We start from the raw sequence: 21,345 nt of genomic DNA on the forward strand, positions 1-21,345 counted from the left end.
GTCGCTTGAATTTGTTCGTCATAGCAGAAGTCATATTGCGTATCGAAGTAGGTTTATGCTTTTGAATGTCGGTCGGAAAAAAACTGTTGTGTGTGCGAGAAACAACGTTAAACGTGGTTGAATCGGTAGTTTCTTGTTTGCGAAGCAAACTTCACATTACGCCGCGTTCATTTGTTTGCCGCGGGGGTGTTTGATGCGAGATGGATAATCGTAGTTTATTCACGGCTTGTTTTAGTTTCGATATCGGAAGTTCAATATTTGTTGAATGATGATTCGCCCACCCAACGAACGTTGTTTGCCAACCGTGCAGTTTTGTTTGTCAACGCCAACTTCGTGGCTTCACAGTAACACCGCATTAGCGCATTACATACACAGTGATGATGATGATGATATTGAGATGGTTTTATTTGGAAAAACGTTTGTTAGGTGGTGTTTGTCGGAGACGAATCTCGTGTTTCATTCGGGTTTCATTATGATTTGTTACAAACGTTATTTTGTTTTCATGTAACCATAATCGTCGAGTCAAAACTTTATTTCCAGCGATAACTGCGAAGTCGGCATTTATGACAAACTGAAAACTCACATGTTTTAATGATCGCGCTTAATTACGACCCATAAAATTCTGCCTTCGAAAACTTTTGGCTCAAAAATCACTGGCGTGAAATTGTGCATATTCGTCAAAATTTGTGAATTAGTTCAAAGAAACGCAGTAGTATTACCATGCTTTCGCATAGGAAGGCAGTATGCCCCATCGCGCAGGTCGTTTATATTTGGCGATCTTCTCTCTCGTATTCTGCAATGCCTTGGCTACGAAGCCTGTGAACTTCATTGTTCAAATAAAACTAACATTTTTTGACGCAGTTGATCACGCAGATTATTTATTTATATGAACGCCGAATATACGTCAATGCAACTTCTCACAAAATAAGACATGTACAGCAAAATAGGGAGAGACATAGGCTATACAGCAAGTTTTTTAGAAATTGTACACAAACGCCCGGACAGTCATTGTAATGGTCACAGTTCCATCTGCAGCATAGACTTCTTCAATTTTTACCACATATTGGTTGCCGAGGATCGAAATCCTTTCATAACTTTCCATGAAACATCCCGACATGATTTCCTTCTTAGTTGTGATTCCCTGGTATTCTTTATTGCAACTGTGACAACATGCGTTGTTTTATAAAAAATACCGATGTTAGAATAAATGTTTAGTATATGACAATTACCTGTGGCTTGCAATCCGACGACTGAAGGTTATTGATTAAGAAGCAAGATGAGACAACTACGCCTAAACGTCTGTAATGTGACAACTGAAAAAAATTCGCTTGAACCAGAAAGAAAAAAGGAATTGTTGTTCTCTTCTGAGCGAGCTATACGGTGCGTGCTGCGTGGAACACGAAACGCTGGACCCCTTTTTTTTCTTAGCGAGCTAGACAGTGCGTGCGTGGAATTGTTCAGCGTTGAGTTTTATGGAGTAGTGGGCTGCCGTGGTATTTTATGTTTTTCACGGCAGGCGATTGGCCAATTTATAGATGTGTAATTTTGTCCAACTGTTGTTGTTTGAATTTTTTCCTCTGTTCAATGTTGCTTGATCTCAAAGAATCTGTTTTTTAGGCATAGGTCTTTATGTGTAAAACTGTGTGTTTGTATGACGTAACTTGCATGACGCCATGAAGAAAGGGGTCCTTGGCCTGGTGGGGGCTTTTATGGCCGGGGGTCTTGTGGGGTTGGAGTTGGAACGAGGAAACGTGTTGGGTTATTTAGAACGGGTGAAGGTGGTTAAAGCTGCAGAACCGACCAGACCATCCCTGATCATGAAGTACGGATTCCCAAGCAACGAAAACATCAAAGTAACTGAAAATCATTACTATTTTTAACCTTTTTCTTAAGCTATTTTAATACAAAAAAAAACGAATTACAAAAAAACAATTTTTAGGGCAAACTTTGTTATCACTATAAATTATTATGTGGTATGGCAGTAGTAATTTATTACTTTAACTTAAATTATAACATGTCTCGGAAAAAGTATGTAAAATTTATACTAAAATATGTCGTTGAAGGTAATGTGAGAACAATATTTGGTTTAGGTTCGTGAAAATTACGTCCTCTCATACGATCGTAGGAATCGTAATCCCAACTGGGTTTTTGAACATCTTACAAGAGAAATTGTTGAAAAAAATGAAGAAAGCGTCGATCGTTTGAACATCGGTTTCGTTGGTGAGATAATATCAACGTTCAAATAACGTGCTTTAATATTTGTACTGTGCAAAATATTGAAAATTCTAGCTATTCAAACAGTGGAAGTTGCAAAAAACTTTCAGAAAAACGATTTTGTTTATTACAGAGTTGTGCAGATAGTTTTGCATTTCAACGTTTCATTGTTTTATTCAGAGGACCAGAGCATTCCGAAGATGTTTCGCTCAACAAACAGGGATTATTACAGCAGTGGTTACGACAGAGGACACATGGCTGCTGCAGCCAATCATAGGTCGGTTATAACTATAGTCAACTTCCAACCATTAAATCATTTATGTAGTTCAGGGGCGCACAACCTTTTTATTATTGCCGGCCGCATCACACAGACTTCATTTAACCAACGACCGCCAGTGAGTCCAAACTGATAACTTCGCATTTACTTATGCCGAAAAGCGTGATGAAATTTTTTTATATTTAACAATTTTTCTCGCCTAAAACTACATGATCTTACTCTGCTTAGTAGCAACGACTAACCAATTTCATAAACCAAACACCTCAGTTTTTATCAGGTTTAAACAATACACGGCCGACAATACAAATTTACTATAAAGCATGTGTTCGACCGCAGGTTGTGCCCCCCTGACGCCTGACGTAGTTTATTTCTCTGACGTTTCGTCTACCATTCATTGAGACTTCATCAAGGTTGAATTGTGCTGTTAAACCTTGATGAGTCTCGCTGTACGGCAGACAAAACGTCGGAAAAATAAACACACGTTATTTATGTGGCCAGTAGTTCAGTTCTATTGTAAATTGCATCATATTTTGAGCAAAAGTAGCACAGCATAGTTTAAATCGATTGACATCCTGACAAACCAAGACATGAGAAAGGTGTAAAAAAATGGCGTTATTGCTACCGTGGCAAGGTCAAAAAGCCCCATAGATATTGTTCAATAAGCTAACACCACTAATCCGTAGGACTGTAGGTAAAATAGTCTGTTATAAGTCAGGTACGGAAAACAGTAGTACATTACCAATACGGTAAAAACATTTTATCCAATGCTGCAGAGCACGAAAGAGTTGGATGGAAGAGACCTTTTTTCTCTCCAATATTTGCCCTCAGTCTCCTCATTTCAACCAGAAGGCGTGGAACAATTTAGAGAAATACGTCCGAAGTTTGGCTTTCCATTACGACACCGTGTACGTGTGTACTGGACCCCTGTATCTACCCATGTAAGTTGGTCGTTTCTATCTATGGTTTAGGAAGGTTATACGAAAGAGCGGTCAGTGAATGATGCAGTTTTGTGAGTAAATCATTATTTTCACAGTTTGGCTCTATATACCTTCATATTGTTTCTATTTTTCCGCAATATGGGCCAGGCTTATTCTTAGGATTAATACTCTTATTATACGTTTTGTAATGGGTGTTCGCAATTTCTGACTCTGCATTGGTTAACTTCCTCACTTTCCTTGCGATATAAACTCATTCAAAACACATTTCCTGTTGAAATAGTATTCGGTGAAGTAAAATATTTATCACCCCCTGCAACTTTCTGGGTGGTTCCTATCTTAATTGAAAAGTAGTGAAAAATCTGAACCTTTTTTAAACTGTAATACAAAACCTGCAGTATTCGGTAAAGTTTAAGCTCGGGTTCTTGTTTAGGAAAATGCCAGATGGTAAGTTGTATGTGACTTACGAAGTATTGGAACCAAACCATGTCTCTGTTCCCACGCATTTCTTCAAGGTATTGTCTTGCTATGGAATGCAACAATTAGTTGAACAACTGATTAGAACAAAGCACGTATAATAAGGTCTAATGTAATAGATATATATAGTGACTCTGCAATGATAGTTTCAACATTAAGCGTCTTATCCGTTAAAACTTTATGGTCCTCAAATCGCAACGTGTAGAAAAATCGTGTTGCTGTTTCGACTTTTACAAATATTGTGTTTCTGTTGTTGCTATTTTGTGGATCAAATGTTTTGAGTTTTTATATTTATTTCAATATAACTGAACTATCCTTTTACTATTGATAGAAACAACATGTTTTAAAGCTTGCAAAATCATATTTTTTCAGGTTGTTTTGTTGGAAACAGGTGGAGATTATACGTTGAAGAGTTACGTAATGCCTAACAGGGAAGTGGACCCGAATATTCCTGTAAGAGAATTCGAACAACCCATTGAGGCCATAGAAAAATCTTCAGGTATTTTGTTGATTATGATTTCTATCTCCATGCGAGCACCGACGACATGCTTGTATATTTTGCCCACATTCGAATGCATTGAAACTGAATGTATTTATAGCCATGTATACTGCCGGAATCTATTTTCATGCAAATGCTGCATGACTTTATTTTACCACACCGAGATTTGAACCCAGGACATCCTGGGCGCGAATCCCGATCAGGTTTTCTTCTAGGTATATGGGTCGGAAATTGACCTTGTATCAAGTTACTCTTTAGCGCCGTATTGCGGCGATCACACTACAAGTCGACTAACAATGAAACTGGAAATTAAGTTCAACTTTTTAGCTGAAGGACAACGAATAAACTTGGTGTTATTGTATTGCGGGAAATTTGCTTGGATTCGTAGAATTTAAACCATTATATTAGGAAGTAGTAATATTTCATGCACTGCGCGCAGGCCCTTGCTTGGCGATCACAGCTATCTTATCGCGATCATTAGGCTACAATATACCCCGTGAACCCACTGAGCTCCTGTAGCTCAGTTCGTTGGGCCTGGTTAGCCCAGGGTCGTGAGTTAAAACTTCACCGGGAGCTTGATTTTTAAATCTCGCTCCGACTTGTCAGGAAAAAGTGGCTGATCCAGCTTGGCAGCAATGCCTGGGCTGCCAACCCTGTAATCTTAATGTTGTATTAGGAAGTTTTTAGAAGATTTGATTTTTATTTAAATTTGATGTTAAAATGATGACTGCTTGTTTCTAGGTTTGTTGATGTTCAGTGGACTTCCACCAAAGATACAGAAGAACATCGTACAACAACAAAGCAGAAGATTAAGGACGTTTTGAACGCGATTGTTGTTGTGTCGTTTCGTTAAATTGAATTCAACGTTTCTTACTGTAGTTGCATCACTGTTTCATATATATTTTTTTGCTAAAATTTGGCGCGAATTGTTGGAATTTCTTTGCTTGAATTCAATCATTGCTTTATTTAACTGTGATAACTTCAAGTAAATACGAAGGTTACGTTCTTTGGTTCTAACAACGTACAACAACGAGAGAAGATTAAAAGCGTTTCAAACGTCGGTGCTTTAGCGATATTTTAGTTTAGCTAAGTCAAGCTCATATTGAACCTTTACTGTGGTGGCAGCACTGCTACAAGTATATTTTCAAAACTCCACACTAACTGATACAATTTATTTGAATAGACTTTGAACTAATTGCTGCATAACTAAATGTGTGTTGTGATTGAAAGTAATTAAGTACATTGTTTGGTGCCTATTGGCGTTACGTTCATATTTTGCCTTGTCTTTCTATGCATCTTTTATATAAGCGTTGCAAACCCTTACAAACCCCACAACATTGTGTGACAATATAACCTTTAAAACTGTTTATCTTTTCCGCTGTTCATCTCTTGATTGCCAAAAGTGTTTGAAATATTATAGTTTGTAAGTCGCTAGGTGGAGCTATAAAGTAATAGTTTGTTGATTCTAAATTTTTTCTTGAAAATCTTTGATAAAACAAAAATCTTACAGGAACACAGCATATATATATGGTTGTAAATATTAGGACAAATATCTGACAACCCCGGATATAACTATTGTGACGTCAGACTGAAAGTCCCGTGTTTGTTGAACCGAAACCGGCGAGATCAAAGGTCAGCGTTGAGGTCAAGAGTGAGATGTAACACGTAGAAAGGTAGGTAATATTAAAAGTAATTTAGATTTTTTTGGTTATGAAGTTCCCATGCGTTGTTGACATCTACCCACAAATGCTGCAAGCAATGATATATATGAATAGAGTTAAAGGTTATTGTGCGTCGTGATCGTGTTCACTGTAACATAATGATTGTCACGTGGGAGGCTGCAGTGTCCGCCTGTGCGTCGAAGCGTGTCAATGCCTTTTTCTCATTGAGGATGCGAAATATTGACTCTTGTAATTTCCGGCAGGTTTTCACAACTTTAAAAATCTCGTGAGTCATACAGTCATCTATCATTATTATAAATATAGAACAATTCCTCGTCTCCAGCCCGCCTTCTACAATGGGTCTATACGAAGCACACGGAGTTTCTGTCTAGGCCGCGCATACAGCCCAGGACTCTTCCAGTAACAAAGTCCCAAAAATTCTAAACTGCAAGTTGTTTTGCGTTGGTTCCATGCTCAAGGCTTACCACACGCATCCGCAAACGTATGACAGCCGGAAACATTTCACAGAAGTAAAAGTTTTGTGAAACTAAAACGTGGTGTAATAGATTGGTGCACAATAACGTGACTGCGTAAACTCTGGAAACTTAATAAAGTAGGGGTTGCAATTAGTTCATTGCCTGCTGGCAAACCACACTCACGTTCTTTGAGAATAAAAATTACTAAATGCACACGCTGAAAGATACGTATTAACTACACCGCCTGGTACTAGCACAACGCCTGCTCTAACTAATCTAAGCTCTACTTGCAAACCTGGTGCACAAATAAAAGCTTGTTATACTCCAGCGTTTGTTGGTTAGCATTATCTGACATAAATCCCGGCGAGGTCTTGTAACTTGCTTTGAACTCAACTTCTGCCGACAAAAATCATGAAAATAGCGGGAAGTAAACGCCCTCAACCCGGTCAAACTTGTGACTGAGGCCCAAGCGAAGAATTGTCGCTTAACTTTATTCGTCATAACAGTAGTCATGATGCGTGTCAAAGTAGGTGCATACTTTTGAATAAATGAAATGTATTATATCCAAAACTAAACCAAATGAAACAGTTGTTGCGATGTGTGTATGAAGAAGCGTTTCCTCGTAATATAAATAAAGGTAGATTAGTATCTCATTCCCCAGCATACATCCATCGACAATTAATATTATCTTTGTTATGTGTTGCAATCCGTCCCCAATGAGATGTTTGCGTTAATTAAGAATATCGCAAGTTTTTATGAGTTGGATGTTTTCACGGCTTGTTTTAAGTTTTAATGTCGGAAAAAAACTGTTGTGAAAAAATTGTTTCACACAAGTTGGTAAAACTCACAAAGCAGAGAATATTCACAATGTACAACAGGCATCAGCCCAGCACTTTCATGTTCTTGTGTTTCCACGAAGACTCGAATCTTTTCAGTTGTGTCAACGCTTCCATCTTGTGAATAAACTTTCACATTATGAACAACGATCTGACGCCTCAAGTTCCAAAACCACTCCTAACTTTCCTCAACACGCTCTGTCATGATTTCTTCCTTGTTCAGTTTCCACCCCTTGGCCAGCTTGCAATAGTATAGCTGTGTGCAACAGATTGTTTATTAGAAGTGTTACACAACGATACGATATATAAATATTACCTGTTAAAAAGGCACGGCACCACGTTGCAATGCTAATGTGGGGTCCTGTGTTTGCAAGAAAGAGACATAAGTATTTTTTAGATAAAAAGGGGAGTCCCCGGCGACTTGCAAAGTCCGTTCGTTACGTTGGCAATCGGGTAATCCCCAGCCTTTCTCTTGCGTACACGACTTGCAAAATTTTTGTCTCAAAAATCGCTATTGTGAAATTGTGCGAGTTTTGGTTATGAAGTTCTTATGAGTTATTGGCGTCTACCCACAGATACCGTAAACAATGATACATATGAGTAGAGTTAAAAGTTGTGCGTCGTGATCGCGTTCGTGGGATACAGCAGTGTGCAGCTGTGCGTTGAAGCGTGACATCGCTTTTTTCTCGTGTCGTATTTGCCGCGTTATAAACGAGTGCTTTGTGTTTCTCGCTTCTTTCGACTGCGGGCAACGCTTGGAAACGAGCTCCAAACTGTTGTCGTCAGGATTCGCACAATGTCTGTGTTAATGTTACACACGCTTTCGCAGACGTATGACAACATAAACCTTTTACAGAAGTAAAAGTTAAGGTTAACCAAAACGTACCTGATAGTGAAATGTAAAACATGTCGATTTGGAGAACCTATAAACTGAATAATGTTGACATTGGTTCATTTGCCACCAAACCAAGCTCACGTTTCGTAGCAATAAAAAACGCTTCCAAAATGAAAACAAACAAATACACAGCAAACCTGACAAAAACATTTTAAACAAGAATATGACCAGTTTTGAACTGTAAAACTATACACAGTTTGGCTTTTTGCACTTACATAGTTTTCCTGTATGTGTTTAGTGGTAAATTCCTGTGCGATGTTTGTGTTAATTAAGAATGTCGCAAGTTTTTATGAGTTGCATGTTTTCACGGCTTGTTTTAAGTTTTGATGTCGGAAAAACTGTTGTGTGTAAAAATATGCGTTCATTATCTTAAGCGAGAAATCCACAATCAAGGTTTTAAACATTGTTTGACAGAAATAACAATAAACAACACCGGATCGGTGAACCAAGCCACCCTGGTAGGCTGTCGATCGATACCGTCGTAGTAGTCGTGTCCGGGCCATGAGATTTGTGGAGCCCATGAATGGAGAGGGAATGGCGTCGCGAGGGTCGCAATTGTTTTTTTGTCCGGGCGCGACGTGTGAGGGAGGACTCGCCAATCTCGGCACGCTGCACTCGTCCAGTTTTTTTACATTCGTTAACTTTTGGTTTTCTTGAATTACTGCGCACTCGTCAAACAAACAAACGTTGTTTTCCCGTGTACCGAAATTAGTAACTTTTCGCGTCACCACCACGCTTTTTTTTGAAATCTAGTTGTGTTTTCACGAGAATCGGCGAGTTTTTTGCGTACCTCATCTTCCGCTGTATACATTCGTTGACTTAGTTTTCTTGAATTACTTTCAAAAACAAACCGTCAAATTTGTCGGAACTTTATTTTCAGCGAAAACTGCATAATCTGCGTTAATGACAAACTGAAAACTCACATATTTTAATGATCGCGCTTAATTACGACCCATAAAATTTTGTCTTCGAGAAATTTTGGATCAAAAATCACTGCCGTGAAATTGTGCGAGTTTGTTAAAATTTGCGAATTAGTTCAAAGAAAAAAAAAGTATTACCATGCATTCGCATAGCAAGGCAGTATCCCCCATTGCGCAGGTCCTTTATATATCTTGGCTCTCGTATTCTGCAATGCCTTGGCTGCGAAGCCTGTGAACCTCATAGTTCAAATAAAACTAACATTTTTCGACCCAATTGATTACGCAGATTATTTATTTATAAGAACGCCGAACATACGTCAATACAACTTCTTACAAAATAAGACACATACAGCTAAATAGGCAGAGACATATACAGCAAGTTTTTTAGAAATTGTACACAAATGCCCGGACAGTCATTGTAATGGTCACAGTTCCATCTGCAGCATAGACTTCATCAATTTTTACCACATAGTGGTTGCCGAGGATCGAAATCCTTTCATAACTTTCCATAAAACATCCCGTCATGATTTCTTTCTTAGTTGTGGTTTCTTGATATTCTTTATTGCAACTGTCGACATCATGCGTTGTTTTATAAAAGTTAACGATGTTAGAATAAATGTTTAGTACATGACAATTACCTGTTGCTTGCAATCCGACGACAGTAGGTTGTTGATTGAGAAACAAGATACGACCACCACGCCTAAACGTCTGTAATGTGACAGAAAAAAGTCAAAACATTCTCCAGATTAAACCAGAGACAAAAAAGAAAAAGGAGGTGCGTCAGTAAATTTACCAATAGGTAAACCCCCCCGATGTGAATGTTGTTCTTTCTCAGCGAGCCAGACAGCGCTCAGTTGTAACTGTTGAGCGTTAAACGAAGAAATCTGCCGTTGAGTTTTATGGGTTTGTAGTAGTGGGCTGCCGTGACATTTTTAAGGTTTTTATGTCATTCACGGTAGGCGATTGGCCAATTTATAGATTTTTTTGTCCAACTATTGTTGTTTGAATTTTTTCTTCTGTGCAATATTACTTGATCTTAAAGAATGTGGTTTTTAGGCATAGAGGTCTTTAAATGTAAAATTGCGTTTTTTAATGACGTCATGAAGAAAGGGGTCCTTGGCCTGGTGGGGGCTTTTATGGCCGGGGGTCTTGTGGGGTTGGAGTTGGAACGAGAAAACGTGTTGGGTTATTTGGAGTGGGTGAAGGGTGTTAAAGCTGCAGAACCGACCAGACCATCTCAGATCATGAAGTACGGATTTCCAAACAACGAAAACATCAAAGTATTTGAAAATCATTTTAAATTTTTTTTCGCTATTTGAATGAGATAAACAAATAGAAATGAAAACAAATATGTTTTATGGCAATCTTTGCTATGGCTTTATCAACATAATTTTGCACAATATCTGTTTTAGGTTCGTGAAAATTACGTCCTCTCATACGATCGTAGGAATCGTAATCCCAACTGGGTTTTTGAACATCTTACGAGAGAAATTGTTGAGAAAAATGAAGAAAGCGTCGATCGTTTAAACATCGGTTTCGTTGGTGAGATTCAACGTTCAAATAACGTGCTTTAATATTTGTACTGTGCAAACAAGTAAAAATTCTAGCTATTCAAACAGTGGAAGTTGCAAAATAAATTTAGAAAAACGGTTTTGTTTATTACAGAGTTGTGCAGGTAGTTTTTGCATTTCAACGTTTCATTGTTTTCATGCAGAGGACCAGAGCATTCCGAAGATGTTTCGCTCAACAAACAGGGATTATTACAGCAGCGGTTACGACAGAGGACACATGGCTGCTGCAGCCAATCATAGGTGGGTTTAACTAGTAAACTTCCAACCATTAAATCATTAATGTAGTTCAAACTTTTTATTATTGCTGGCCGCATCACACAGACTTTATTTAACCAACGACCAGTGAGTCGAAACTGATAATTCGCACATACTTATGCCTAAAAGCCTAATGAAATGTTCCGTTTAACGTTTTTTCTAACCTGAAAATACATGATCTTAGTCTGTTTTATAACAAAGATTGACAAATTTAATACACCAAACATCCAGGCAAGACCTGTTAAGTTTTATCAACACACGGCTGACAATGCAAATGTACAATAAAGCATGTTTACGGCCGCAGGTTGTGCCCCCCTGGCGTAGTTAATTTCTCTGACGTTTCGTCTACCATTCATTGAGACTTCATCACGGTTGAATTGTGATGTTAAACCTTAATGAGTCTCGCTGTATGGCAGTTGACAAGTCGTAGAAACCTTTTTTATAATGTAATACAAAACCTGCAGTATTCGGTAAAGTTTAAGCTCGTTTTTTTTGTTTAGGAAAATGCCAGATGGGAAGTTGTATGTGACTTACGAAGTATTGGAACCAAACCATGTCTCTGTTCCCACGCATTTCTTCAAGGTATTGTCTTGCTATGGAATGCAACAATATGTTAAACAACTGATTAGAACCACGCCCATGTAATAAGGTCTAATGTAATAGGTATACAGATAGTGACTCTGCAATGATATTTCAACATTAAGCGTCTTATCCGTTAAACTTTATGGTCCTCAAATTGTTAATTTTACAAATATTGTGTTTCTGTTGTTACTATTTTGTGGATCAAATGTTTTGAGTTTTTATATTTATTTCAATATAACTGAAATATCCTTTTAATATTGATAGAAACAACATGTTTAAAAGCTTGCAAAATCTTATTTTTTCAGGTTGTTTTGTTGGAAACAGGGGGAGATTATACGTTGAAGAGTTACGTAATGCCTAACAGGGAAGTGGACCCGAATATTCCTGTGAGAGAATTCGAACAACCCATTGAGGCCATAGAAAAATCTTCAGGTATTTTGTTGATTATGATTTCTATCTCCACGTGAGCACCGACGACAAGCTTGTATATTTTGCCCACATTCGAATTTTTTTGACCACACCGGGATTTGAACCCAGGACATCCTGGGCATGAATCCCGACCAGGTTTTTCTTGTAGGTAAATGGGTCGGAAATTAACCGTGTATTAAGAAGTTACTCTTTAGCGCCGTTTTGCGGTGACCACACTACAAGCCCATTAACAATGAAACTGGAAATTAAATTCAACTTTTTAGCTTAAGGAGAACGAATTAACTTTGTGTTATTGTATTGCGGGAAATTTACGTGGATTCGTAGAATTTAAACCATTGTATGAGAAAGTAGTAATATTTCATGCAATGGCATGATTGGCAGGATCGCCCCACTGCGCAGGTCCTTGCTTGGCGATCACAGCTATCATATCGCGATCATTAGGCCACAATATACCCCTGAAACCACTGAGCTCCTGTAGCTCAGTTGGTAGAACGTTGGGCCTGGATGGCCCAGGGTCGTGAGTTCAAACCTCACCGGTCGCTTGATTTTTCAGATCTTGCTCCGAATTGTCGGGAAAAAGTGGCTGATCCAGCTAGGTTGTATTGCCTGGGCTGCCAAGCCTAGGCATTTGTTTATTAGGAAAGTTTTAAAGGATTTGTTCCATTTGAATTTGATGTTAAAAACTTATTATGATGACTGCGTGTTTTTTAGGTTTGTTAATGTTCAGTGGACTTTCACCAAAGATACAGAAGAACATCGTACAACAACAAAGAAGAAGATTAAGAACGTTTTAAACGCGATGGTTGTTGTGTGGTTTTGTTGCAATGAATTCAACGTTTCTTACTGTGGTTGCATCACTGTTTAAATTTTTTTTTACAGAATTTTGTCTACTTGAATTCAATCATCGCTTTATTTAACTATGATAACTTCAAGTAAATACGAAGGCTACGTTCTTTGGTGCTTACAACGTACAACAACGAGAGACGACATGTTTCAAACGTCAGCGCTTTAGTGATATTACAGTTCAGCTAAATTTAACTCATGTTGAGCCTTTACTGTGGTTGCATCAATGCTACAAGTATATTTTCAAAACATTACGCTGTCTGATACAATTTATTTGAATAGACTATGTAACTAAATGTGTAATGTGATTTACAGTAATTAAGTACATTGTTTGGTGCTTATTGGCCTTACGGTCATATTTTTCTTGCCTTCTATGCATCTTTTTTTATGAGCGGTGCAAACCCCACAAAATTGTGTGACAACTTATAAAAGTCTCTGATACGAGTATTTTTTACATACAAATACATGGAACAATTCGGTGATGATTGCAAAATAGCTTCTGTGCTATCTGGCAAAGGTGATGTTTTCTTTTAACTTAGTTTACCCGGTAACTTTGTACAGAGTTGGGAACTGTGCATTTAGATAATTTCCATGTTCAAGTTTTGTAATCACCAGTTTACATATTATGTAAAACTTGTTGTGTGTTTTTTCTCTTTAAGAGTCTGATCATTCTTGACTATTGATATTTAATTTTAACAGTCTTTGTTAACTTACTTTCCAATACACATATTTGCTGTTGTGTTTGACTTCGGGTCAGGAAATACCATTTGCTCTTGATTGCCAAAAGTGTTTTAATTCTCATGGTTTGTAAGTCGCTAGGTGGAACTATTGAGTACAAAACTGTTTATTTTCGCATGTAAAATAATTGTTTGTTAATTTTAATTTTTTCTTGAAAATTTTTTGATCAAAAGATTTCTTACAGGATCACATCATAGATATATGGTTGTAAATAGTAGGATAAATATCTGACAACCCCGGATATAACTATTGTGACGTCAGATGGAACCTCCCGTGTTTGTTGAACCAAAACCGCCGGGATCAAAGGTCAGCGTGGAGGTCAAGAGTGATATGTAACACGTAGAAAGGTAACAGTAAACTGAATAAATTAGGGGTTGCAATTAGTTCACTTGCCTGTTGGCAAACCACACCCAAGTTCTTTGAGAATAAAAATAAATGAATGCACACGCTGAAAAATACGTATTAACCACACCGCCTGGTACTAGCACAACGCCTGCTCAAACTAATCTAAGCTTTACTTGCAAACCTGGTGCACAAATAAAAGCTTGTTATATTCCAGCGTTTGTTGGTTACTGACAGAAATCCCGGCGTTGGCTTTAAACTGTGTTGCAATCCGTTCCCAATGCAATGTTTGTGTTAATTGAAAATGTCGCAAGTTTTTATGCGTTGCAGGTTTTCACGACTTGTTTCAAGTTTTGATGCCGGAAAAAACTGCTGTGTGTAAAAATATGCGTTCATTATTTTAAGCGAGAAACCCACTATCAAGGTTTCTTAATGTGTTCTGTTTGAACAATTTGTAAAATTTATGTGTTCTGTTGCTCTATACCAAACCGTTCGCTGTGCAGATCAAAAATTTTGTCACTCCCTCCCCCAATCCATTCCGTTAATCAAATCGCAAAGAGCCACGTGAACAAAACACGGTCTTTCTCGTTTTCCATATCACATTTCTGGCTGTCAGACGACCCCCCCAGTCTTTCTCGTTTTTCGTAGCCCGCATCTCTCGCACAAACGTCAATTTTCATTTGTGCCACCTGAGAGAGAGGAAGCACATTTCTGGCTGCACGAAGGGTCTCAAGTTGCAGCCAGAAATGTTTGTGATCAATTGAAAATGAATGAATGACGGCCAGAAATGTTTGTGATCAATTGAAAATGAATGAATGACGCGACAATGAATGGGGGGTCCGTCTGACAGCCAGGACCCACATGTGTTTTGGTAGCCCGCGTCTCTCGCACAAACGTCATTTTCATTTGTGCCACCAACATATCACATTTCTGGCTGCAACTTGAGAGAGAGAAGCCACCACCCCCCCAGTCTTTCGCGTTTTTCGTAGCCCGCGTCTCTCTCATTTTCATTTGTGCCACCAAAACCAAAACACACGTTTCGTAGTTAGTTGCATTTTGGAATCCGCAATCAAGGTTTTAAAGATTTTTTTCGGTCGTACTGCGCGACTCTACTCAAACAAATCGACGTTGTTTGAGTCGTAATTAATTAATGCGAACGATCTTTCTTACCTTATCTTCCGCTGTATACATTCGTTGACTTTTAGTTTTCTTGAATTACTTTCAAAAACGAAAACAATCAAATTTCATGGAACTTTATTTTCAGCGAAAACTGCAAAGTCTGCATTTATGACAAACTGAAAACTCACATATTTTAATGATCGCCTTTAATTACGACCCACAAAATTTAGCCTTCGAGAAATTTTGGCTCAAAAATCGTTGCCGTGAAATTGTGCGAGTTCGTTAAAATTTGTAAACAAAATAAAATTAACATTGTTTCACACAAGTTGGTAAAACTTACAAAGCAGAGAATATTTACAATGTACAACAAGCATCAGCCCAGCACTTTCATGTTCTTATGTTTCCACAAAAACTCGAATTTTTTCAGTTGTGTCAACGCTTCCATCTTGTGAATAAACTTTCACAATTTGAACAACGATCTGACGCCTGAAGTTCCAAAACCACTCGTAACTTTCCTCAACACGCTCTGTCATGATTCCTTGTTCAGTTTCCACCTCTTGGTCAGCTTGCAATAGTATAGCTGTGTGCAGCAGATTGTTTATTAGAAGTGTTACTTACCCATACGATATATATATATATATATATATATTACCTGTTAGAAAGGCACCACCACCTCTTAGTAAACTTGAAGGTACAGCTGTGAGCAGCAGATTATTGTGACATGCTGAAAAAAGACAAATCGAGAGAAATAGGAAAAAACAGCCTAACGGCAAGAGCCCTATTTGAAAAACGAAACTAAAGTAAACAAACCTGCTCAACCATGAAGAACCGGGAATCCCCGACAACCAACGGGAACTCCCCGGTCCTGCATGGTTGAGTAGGTTTGTACTCGGCTCCCAACGTTACTTGAACGTCGAATTGACGACAAACTCTATATCGCGATCAGAATCGGTTTGGGAAAATTTGGCTTCCAGTTAAGGTAGCGTATTCTGACGAAAACGAACCTTTGCGGGTTTTGCAAGCCGGGTCCGCTTCATGGTTGAGTGGGTTTACTGTCAACGCTACTTGTCAAACACGATTTGAATGAATACTTTAAATTTATGATGGGTTATTGGTTTGTTCGTTAAATTCACTTGTTGATTTGTAATATGGTTAGTTTACATTTTATTTCTTATTCATTTTCTTGTTGTGTAGCCCCAGTGGGGAGTATTTTATTGTTTGATCGAAGCCTCACTGTCACCATCTTTCCGAATAACTAACCAAACAACACAAGAAACTAACTTTTTGTGAATGTTTAACCTCTGGCTTTTCAGTAACAACATAGAATATACGTTTGAAAATAAAATTATTAGATTTTGTTAAATCACAAAAAGGCAGAAATTTTGTCTTTTCATTCGTTTACCTCTGCAGTATATTATGGTTTTAATAATCTTCCCTTAATAGGAATATGACAGTAGAGCTTTTGTGTGACGAAACTTACATGACGTCATTATAAAAGTATAACCTGCGCTGGTGGCGTTTTTAAACGTGCGTCGCGTGGCTTTAGCGACCACTAGCGGTGAGAACTCGACAATCCAGTATCGCACAACCTAAAATGGTTTAAATCTTATTCAACGGACAAACATTAAAGTTGATTGTGGCTTTCCAGAAATTCTTCTAAATTTGTAGTAAATAAAATTTAATAAAACTTTTGAAATCTTGACATAGTGATCCAAAAAATTGTAAATGATTTTGGTACAAATTAAATAGGTTTTAATTTTCAGTGGACATGTACAATTGTACAACAACAGAAGATTACGCCGTCTTGAATTCAGTTACCGGACCTGTTTGAGTTTGTATTCTGCAAATCGTTATGTTGGTTGTGTCTTGTTGCTGTAACGTATTTTTATCGTCATATAATTGGTAAAAACAACGTTTGAAACGATACTGTGATGTCGGACATGAGGGACAAACGGCGGCTTCGCAAGGTTAGGGTTCCCGTGAAACGATCCCCGACTTGTCGGGCTCATTTTTTCCATTCCAACTTATTTGGCATTTTTTAAACTCTGCTTATGTGAAGTTTAATTGCTCAGCCTCAATTATATTTTTGTTATATTTACGATCTTTTCCCTTCTGACCTATGTTGTTTGCGTGTGTTTTCATGAAACCACAATCGTCCAAAGCAGAGACGTCTGATGTTCCAAAACCATTCATAACTTTCCTCAACACGCTCTGTCATGATTTCTTGTTTAGTTCCACCTCTTGGTCAGCTTGCAATAGTATAGCTGTGTGCAGCAGATTGTTTATTAGAAGTTTTACTTACCCATACGATATATAAATATATTACCTGTTCAAAACGAACGGCACCCTTTGCAATGTGGGCACGTGTGTTTGCAACTAAAGGCCTCAAGTGACAAGAAATAGACGAGCGGGGAGTCCCCGACTGGTGGTGTGGCGATAAAAGGGAGAATGGATGAACCCTCTCTACCGCCCGACAATATTTGTATGAACCCTGCCTTAATGCGTGAGAGCTTAGGTGTATGTACGCTCCTGATATTTTCTGTGTGTTCGTAAAGGTTTTCCGTCATCGCTCAAACAAGTTGGGATTTGATTACATCTTTGTGCGCAATCTTCAATTTGTTGTGATTAGTGAAGCATGACATTTTTCGTTCCCTGTGGTTATTCATTTCGCACCCTGCGACACGCATCAACGCTGAGGAATGTGATTGGCCGATTTCCCTATATGACCGCGGTTGTTTTCTTTTATGACCAGTCTTATTTCACACGTGGTGTCGGTTTATGCTTTTGTGCAAAGAATCCAACGGTTTTACTGTTAAAGTATGTTGGTTGTAAATCTAACAAGCTAACAGAATAACAAGGTTGGCAACTGACTAGAGATAATTCAACATTTAAAATATCATTTTAATGAAATGCAAATGCCACTGATTACGTATCTGCGTTAATTTCTGAACCCTGCGTTAAAACGTGCGAGCTTAGGTGTAATGCACGTTCCTGATATTTTCTGTGTGTTCGTAGTTTTCCCACGCATCGCTCAAATAAGTTGGGATTTGATTCAAACTTTGTGCGCCATCTTTATTTTGTTGTGATTGGTGAAGCGTGACATTTTTCGTGCCCTGCAATTTAGTTATTTCGCACCCTGCGACACGCTGAGGAATGTAATTAGCCTATTTCCCCTAAATATGACCGCGGTTGTATTCTCTCATGGCCAGTCTCATTTTGTACGTGTGTCGGTTCATGCATTTTTGCAAAGATTACAGCAGTTTTACTGTTGAAAGCTCGTAGATACAACAAGCAAATTGAAATACAATACACCAAAAAACAAACAAAAACTGCTTGAGATAATCCCGCATTTAAAATAACATTTTAATCAAAATATGGCGCTCATGTAAATATTACGCATCTGCTTTGTTTTTTAATCTGAAGTAAAATTGAAACATCCTCGATTATGCTGGTCTTTAGCAACTCTTTGGCGTCGTCAGCGAGAAAATTATTTTGAATTGGCATCCGCCAGGTAGCGTTTCGGAGTGTTTAAGGGGGGTCTCCAATAACGGTCAAGGCGTCTGGTCCAGATACCAAGCAGAAAACCTAATCGGATTCTTGACCAGGATATTCTGGGTTCGAATCCCGTTAAAAAAATTATTGACTGTCACTCAATTAATATTAGGCGGTTATTTTTTCACCAAAACCGTTCGAATTGTTTCTAAATTTTAACTATCATATTCACACACCGGTTTAAGGTAAGCAGTGAAAAGTTATTTGAAACAAAAAGCCGGTCAAGAACTTGTTTTTGTTTGTTTTGGGCAGCATTATTTTAACATTTCAGTTTTATTGTGTTTGCTTTTACTCAAACTGATTTGTTCGTAAATTACAATGTTTTTTTTGCAAAAAAAACTACCTGTAATTTTATCTGTGCCATATTTCGGGCGAATAACTTTATCAAACGTTTGCACAGGTTATAGTAGAAATGAATAGTTGTTGTACTTTTTGTGTCAAACTCAATTTATAACTCCATGACCTCAGTAATTGGTTGATAGCTTTATAACCATCTGTAATATATTCTGCATGCGAAGTAGCCATATTTCGGATACGTATACTCTATGCGGCGAGCTAACTACCTTACATAACACTAAATCCCTACAAAAATTGATAAGGAAATACCCAGAACTTTATCGACGAAATCGCTGCATGCCGGTTTACCCAAAACTTTATAAATCCGATCGTTTTACATCAGCGGTTTCATAGGAAATGTAATGCTGTTGCATAACTTTCCTCGTGTTTATTTAAGCCTTCTTGCTTATATAACTTGCGGTTTGGATGACATTGGCTTATGTAAGGTGACTTCGGTATAAAACAGGGAATCGCTCACTCATTTCATCGATCGTTTTGTCTGCAGGTTTGCTATAGTTTGCTCTTGCTGAAGAATGAATAAGAGCAGGCTTGCGATTTAAGGAACTGGCGTATGGACGTGTCACTGGGTTTATTGGTCGTTTTTCGAGCTTGATGTTGGTTTAAATGTAATAAAGCTGGATATGTTTTGTTATTTTGTCTGATTTGCATTACAGAAAGGTGTTTCACCCACAATAGGATATTTAAATTGGATTTGGAATTTTCCGGTCTTCGTTGTAGAATGTCGCAGACCACTTTCAAGCGGTTAGTTTTTTTGTAATTAAAAGTCGCAGTGTTAGGTTAGGTGTGAATGTTAATAAATTGAACGCACAGTGCAAGTATGTTATAATGTCTGATATGTACAGATACCCCAACCTATAAAACATGGGTTAAAATTGGTCAACAGTTGATGCAAATTTTAAATGATGTTCCATGACGAGCTCCAGACAAGACGGAACGCAACAAACAGACAAACAAAACATTCGCAAATATTTAATTACGCGACCATTGTTTTCGTTAGGAAATGCGTTCTGTTTTGACAAAGCGCCCTACAATGGTCCCTAATGACGTAACAGTGCTGTCAGTCATTACGCGTGGGTCTTTGAAGTAACGGGCGTTTCTAGAATGTCTTTAAGGAGTTCGATGCGTTCCCACGGACTAAATTGAGGGCCTTGACAAGAAATTGAGGATAATTGTTGCCAGGAATTGGGGAATTTGCCTAAATTGCGCACAGCTGATAAATGTTCGTTGTAATCGTGTAATTAACGTAAAATCAAAGCCAAAATTTATAGATTAAAGTTTTGAGTTTTAAATGGTAAATTACTTGCAAAAAAACGCATAGATTTTGTTAATTTGCTGTTTTTGTTCAACATGAGTTCATGTAAGATATTTTCCAAGAATGTAGAAGATAATATTGAATCTATTACGAATAGTTTTAATTCCAGTTGCGTGTTAGAACCATGCAAGCCGGGCGGTTTGTTGCAGTGTCGCCTTACCTGTGCTGTAATGTTTTTTCGTTCCTTTTTAGCCAAGGTTGTTTTTGGAAACAGGTGGTAAGAGTTGAAGTTAGGTGTGCAGTGTTATCACAGTTAAGCAACATAGCCTACCTTGTGATTTGAATCTTTGTGGTGATCAGGTTTTGATGATCAGCATTTTATCCTCTTTGTTGGGGCATAGTTTTAAAAGCGCTACAAAGTTATTTTGTATAGTTTTGGTCGATCCGATTTTTGCTAAACAACGTTCCTATGCTTCTAGGTCTATTTCACTTCACTTCGATTGAGGCAAGTTGTCGAAGAACATACCTAAGTCACTTGTCTTTCAGTTGCTTTAGATATATATATATTTCGCCCATAATTCTCCATCGTCAGTGTCACCTATTCAAATAGAATTTTTTTAATGAAGTATTAAATTCCGAGCAAAAAATATTATTTGCCACAATTTAAATATAAACAGAATGTGGTGTGTTGCATTTCAATGAATGCAAAAAGTTCGTGTATCGAAGTTCATTATATTACGGGTTTTTGATTCCGCTCTTTCAACCTTTGCCGCTATCAGTTATCTCCCGTCAAATAGAAAGTGGTTAATTTTTCGCACCCTCGTCTTCCGTTGTTCCGAAAACGCAGCGGAATTATCACTTGCACCAACTCACCGTGGTTTGTCGTAGAGACATTTTTAATAACCTCTCTATTGCAAACTTTCTGGACTTTTAATTGTAACCAGATGGATTGTCATAAAAAACTGCACGAATCAGACAATGAAGGTTGGTGTCGACCTAACCGCCTTGTTTCGTATCAGTATTTCCAGGGAACCCTAAATGAGAGCCTTTCAATGGTACTTACTTTTATAGATACCCAAATACATGGCATAAAACCTCATATCATGTAATAAAAA

General features: G+C 38.0%; 2 protein-coding genes across 2 annotated transcripts; both read left to right on the plus strand.

The window, feature by feature from the left end:
* The first annotated feature begins 1,623 nt into the window (after positions 1-1,623).
* On the plus strand, positions 1,624-5,739 carry LOC145912993 (endonuclease G, mitochondrial-like). Its single transcript, XM_083000485.1, has 7 exons — positions 1,624-1,853; positions 2,091-2,220; positions 2,395-2,491; positions 3,265-3,429; positions 3,860-3,941; positions 4,276-4,402; positions 5,144-5,739. The coding sequence occupies exons 1-7, from the start codon at positions 1,674-1,676 to the stop codon at positions 5,224-5,226; spliced, it is 864 nt and encodes a 287-aa protein (XP_082856611.1). The 5' UTR covers positions 1,624-1,673; the 3' UTR covers positions 5,227-5,739.
* Positions 5,740-10,290: 4,551 nt separating this feature from the next.
* LOC145914181 (endonuclease G, mitochondrial-like) lies at positions 10,291-12,852 on the plus strand. Its single transcript, XM_083001969.1, has 6 exons — positions 10,291-10,470; positions 10,603-10,732; positions 10,905-11,001; positions 11,517-11,598; positions 11,904-12,030; positions 12,739-12,852. The coding sequence occupies exons 1-6, from the start codon at positions 10,291-10,293 to the stop codon at positions 12,819-12,821; spliced, it is 699 nt and encodes a 232-aa protein (XP_082858095.1). The 3' UTR covers positions 12,822-12,852.
* The last annotated feature ends 8,493 nt before the right edge of the window (positions 12,853-21,345 follow it).

Source organism: Ascidia mentula, chromosome 9 (assembly GCF_947561715.1).
Source record: "Ascidia mentula chromosome 9, kaAscMent1.1, whole genome shotgun sequence".
Taxonomy (NCBI): Eukaryota; Metazoa; Chordata; class Ascidiacea; order Phlebobranchia; family Ascidiidae; genus Ascidia; species Ascidia mentula.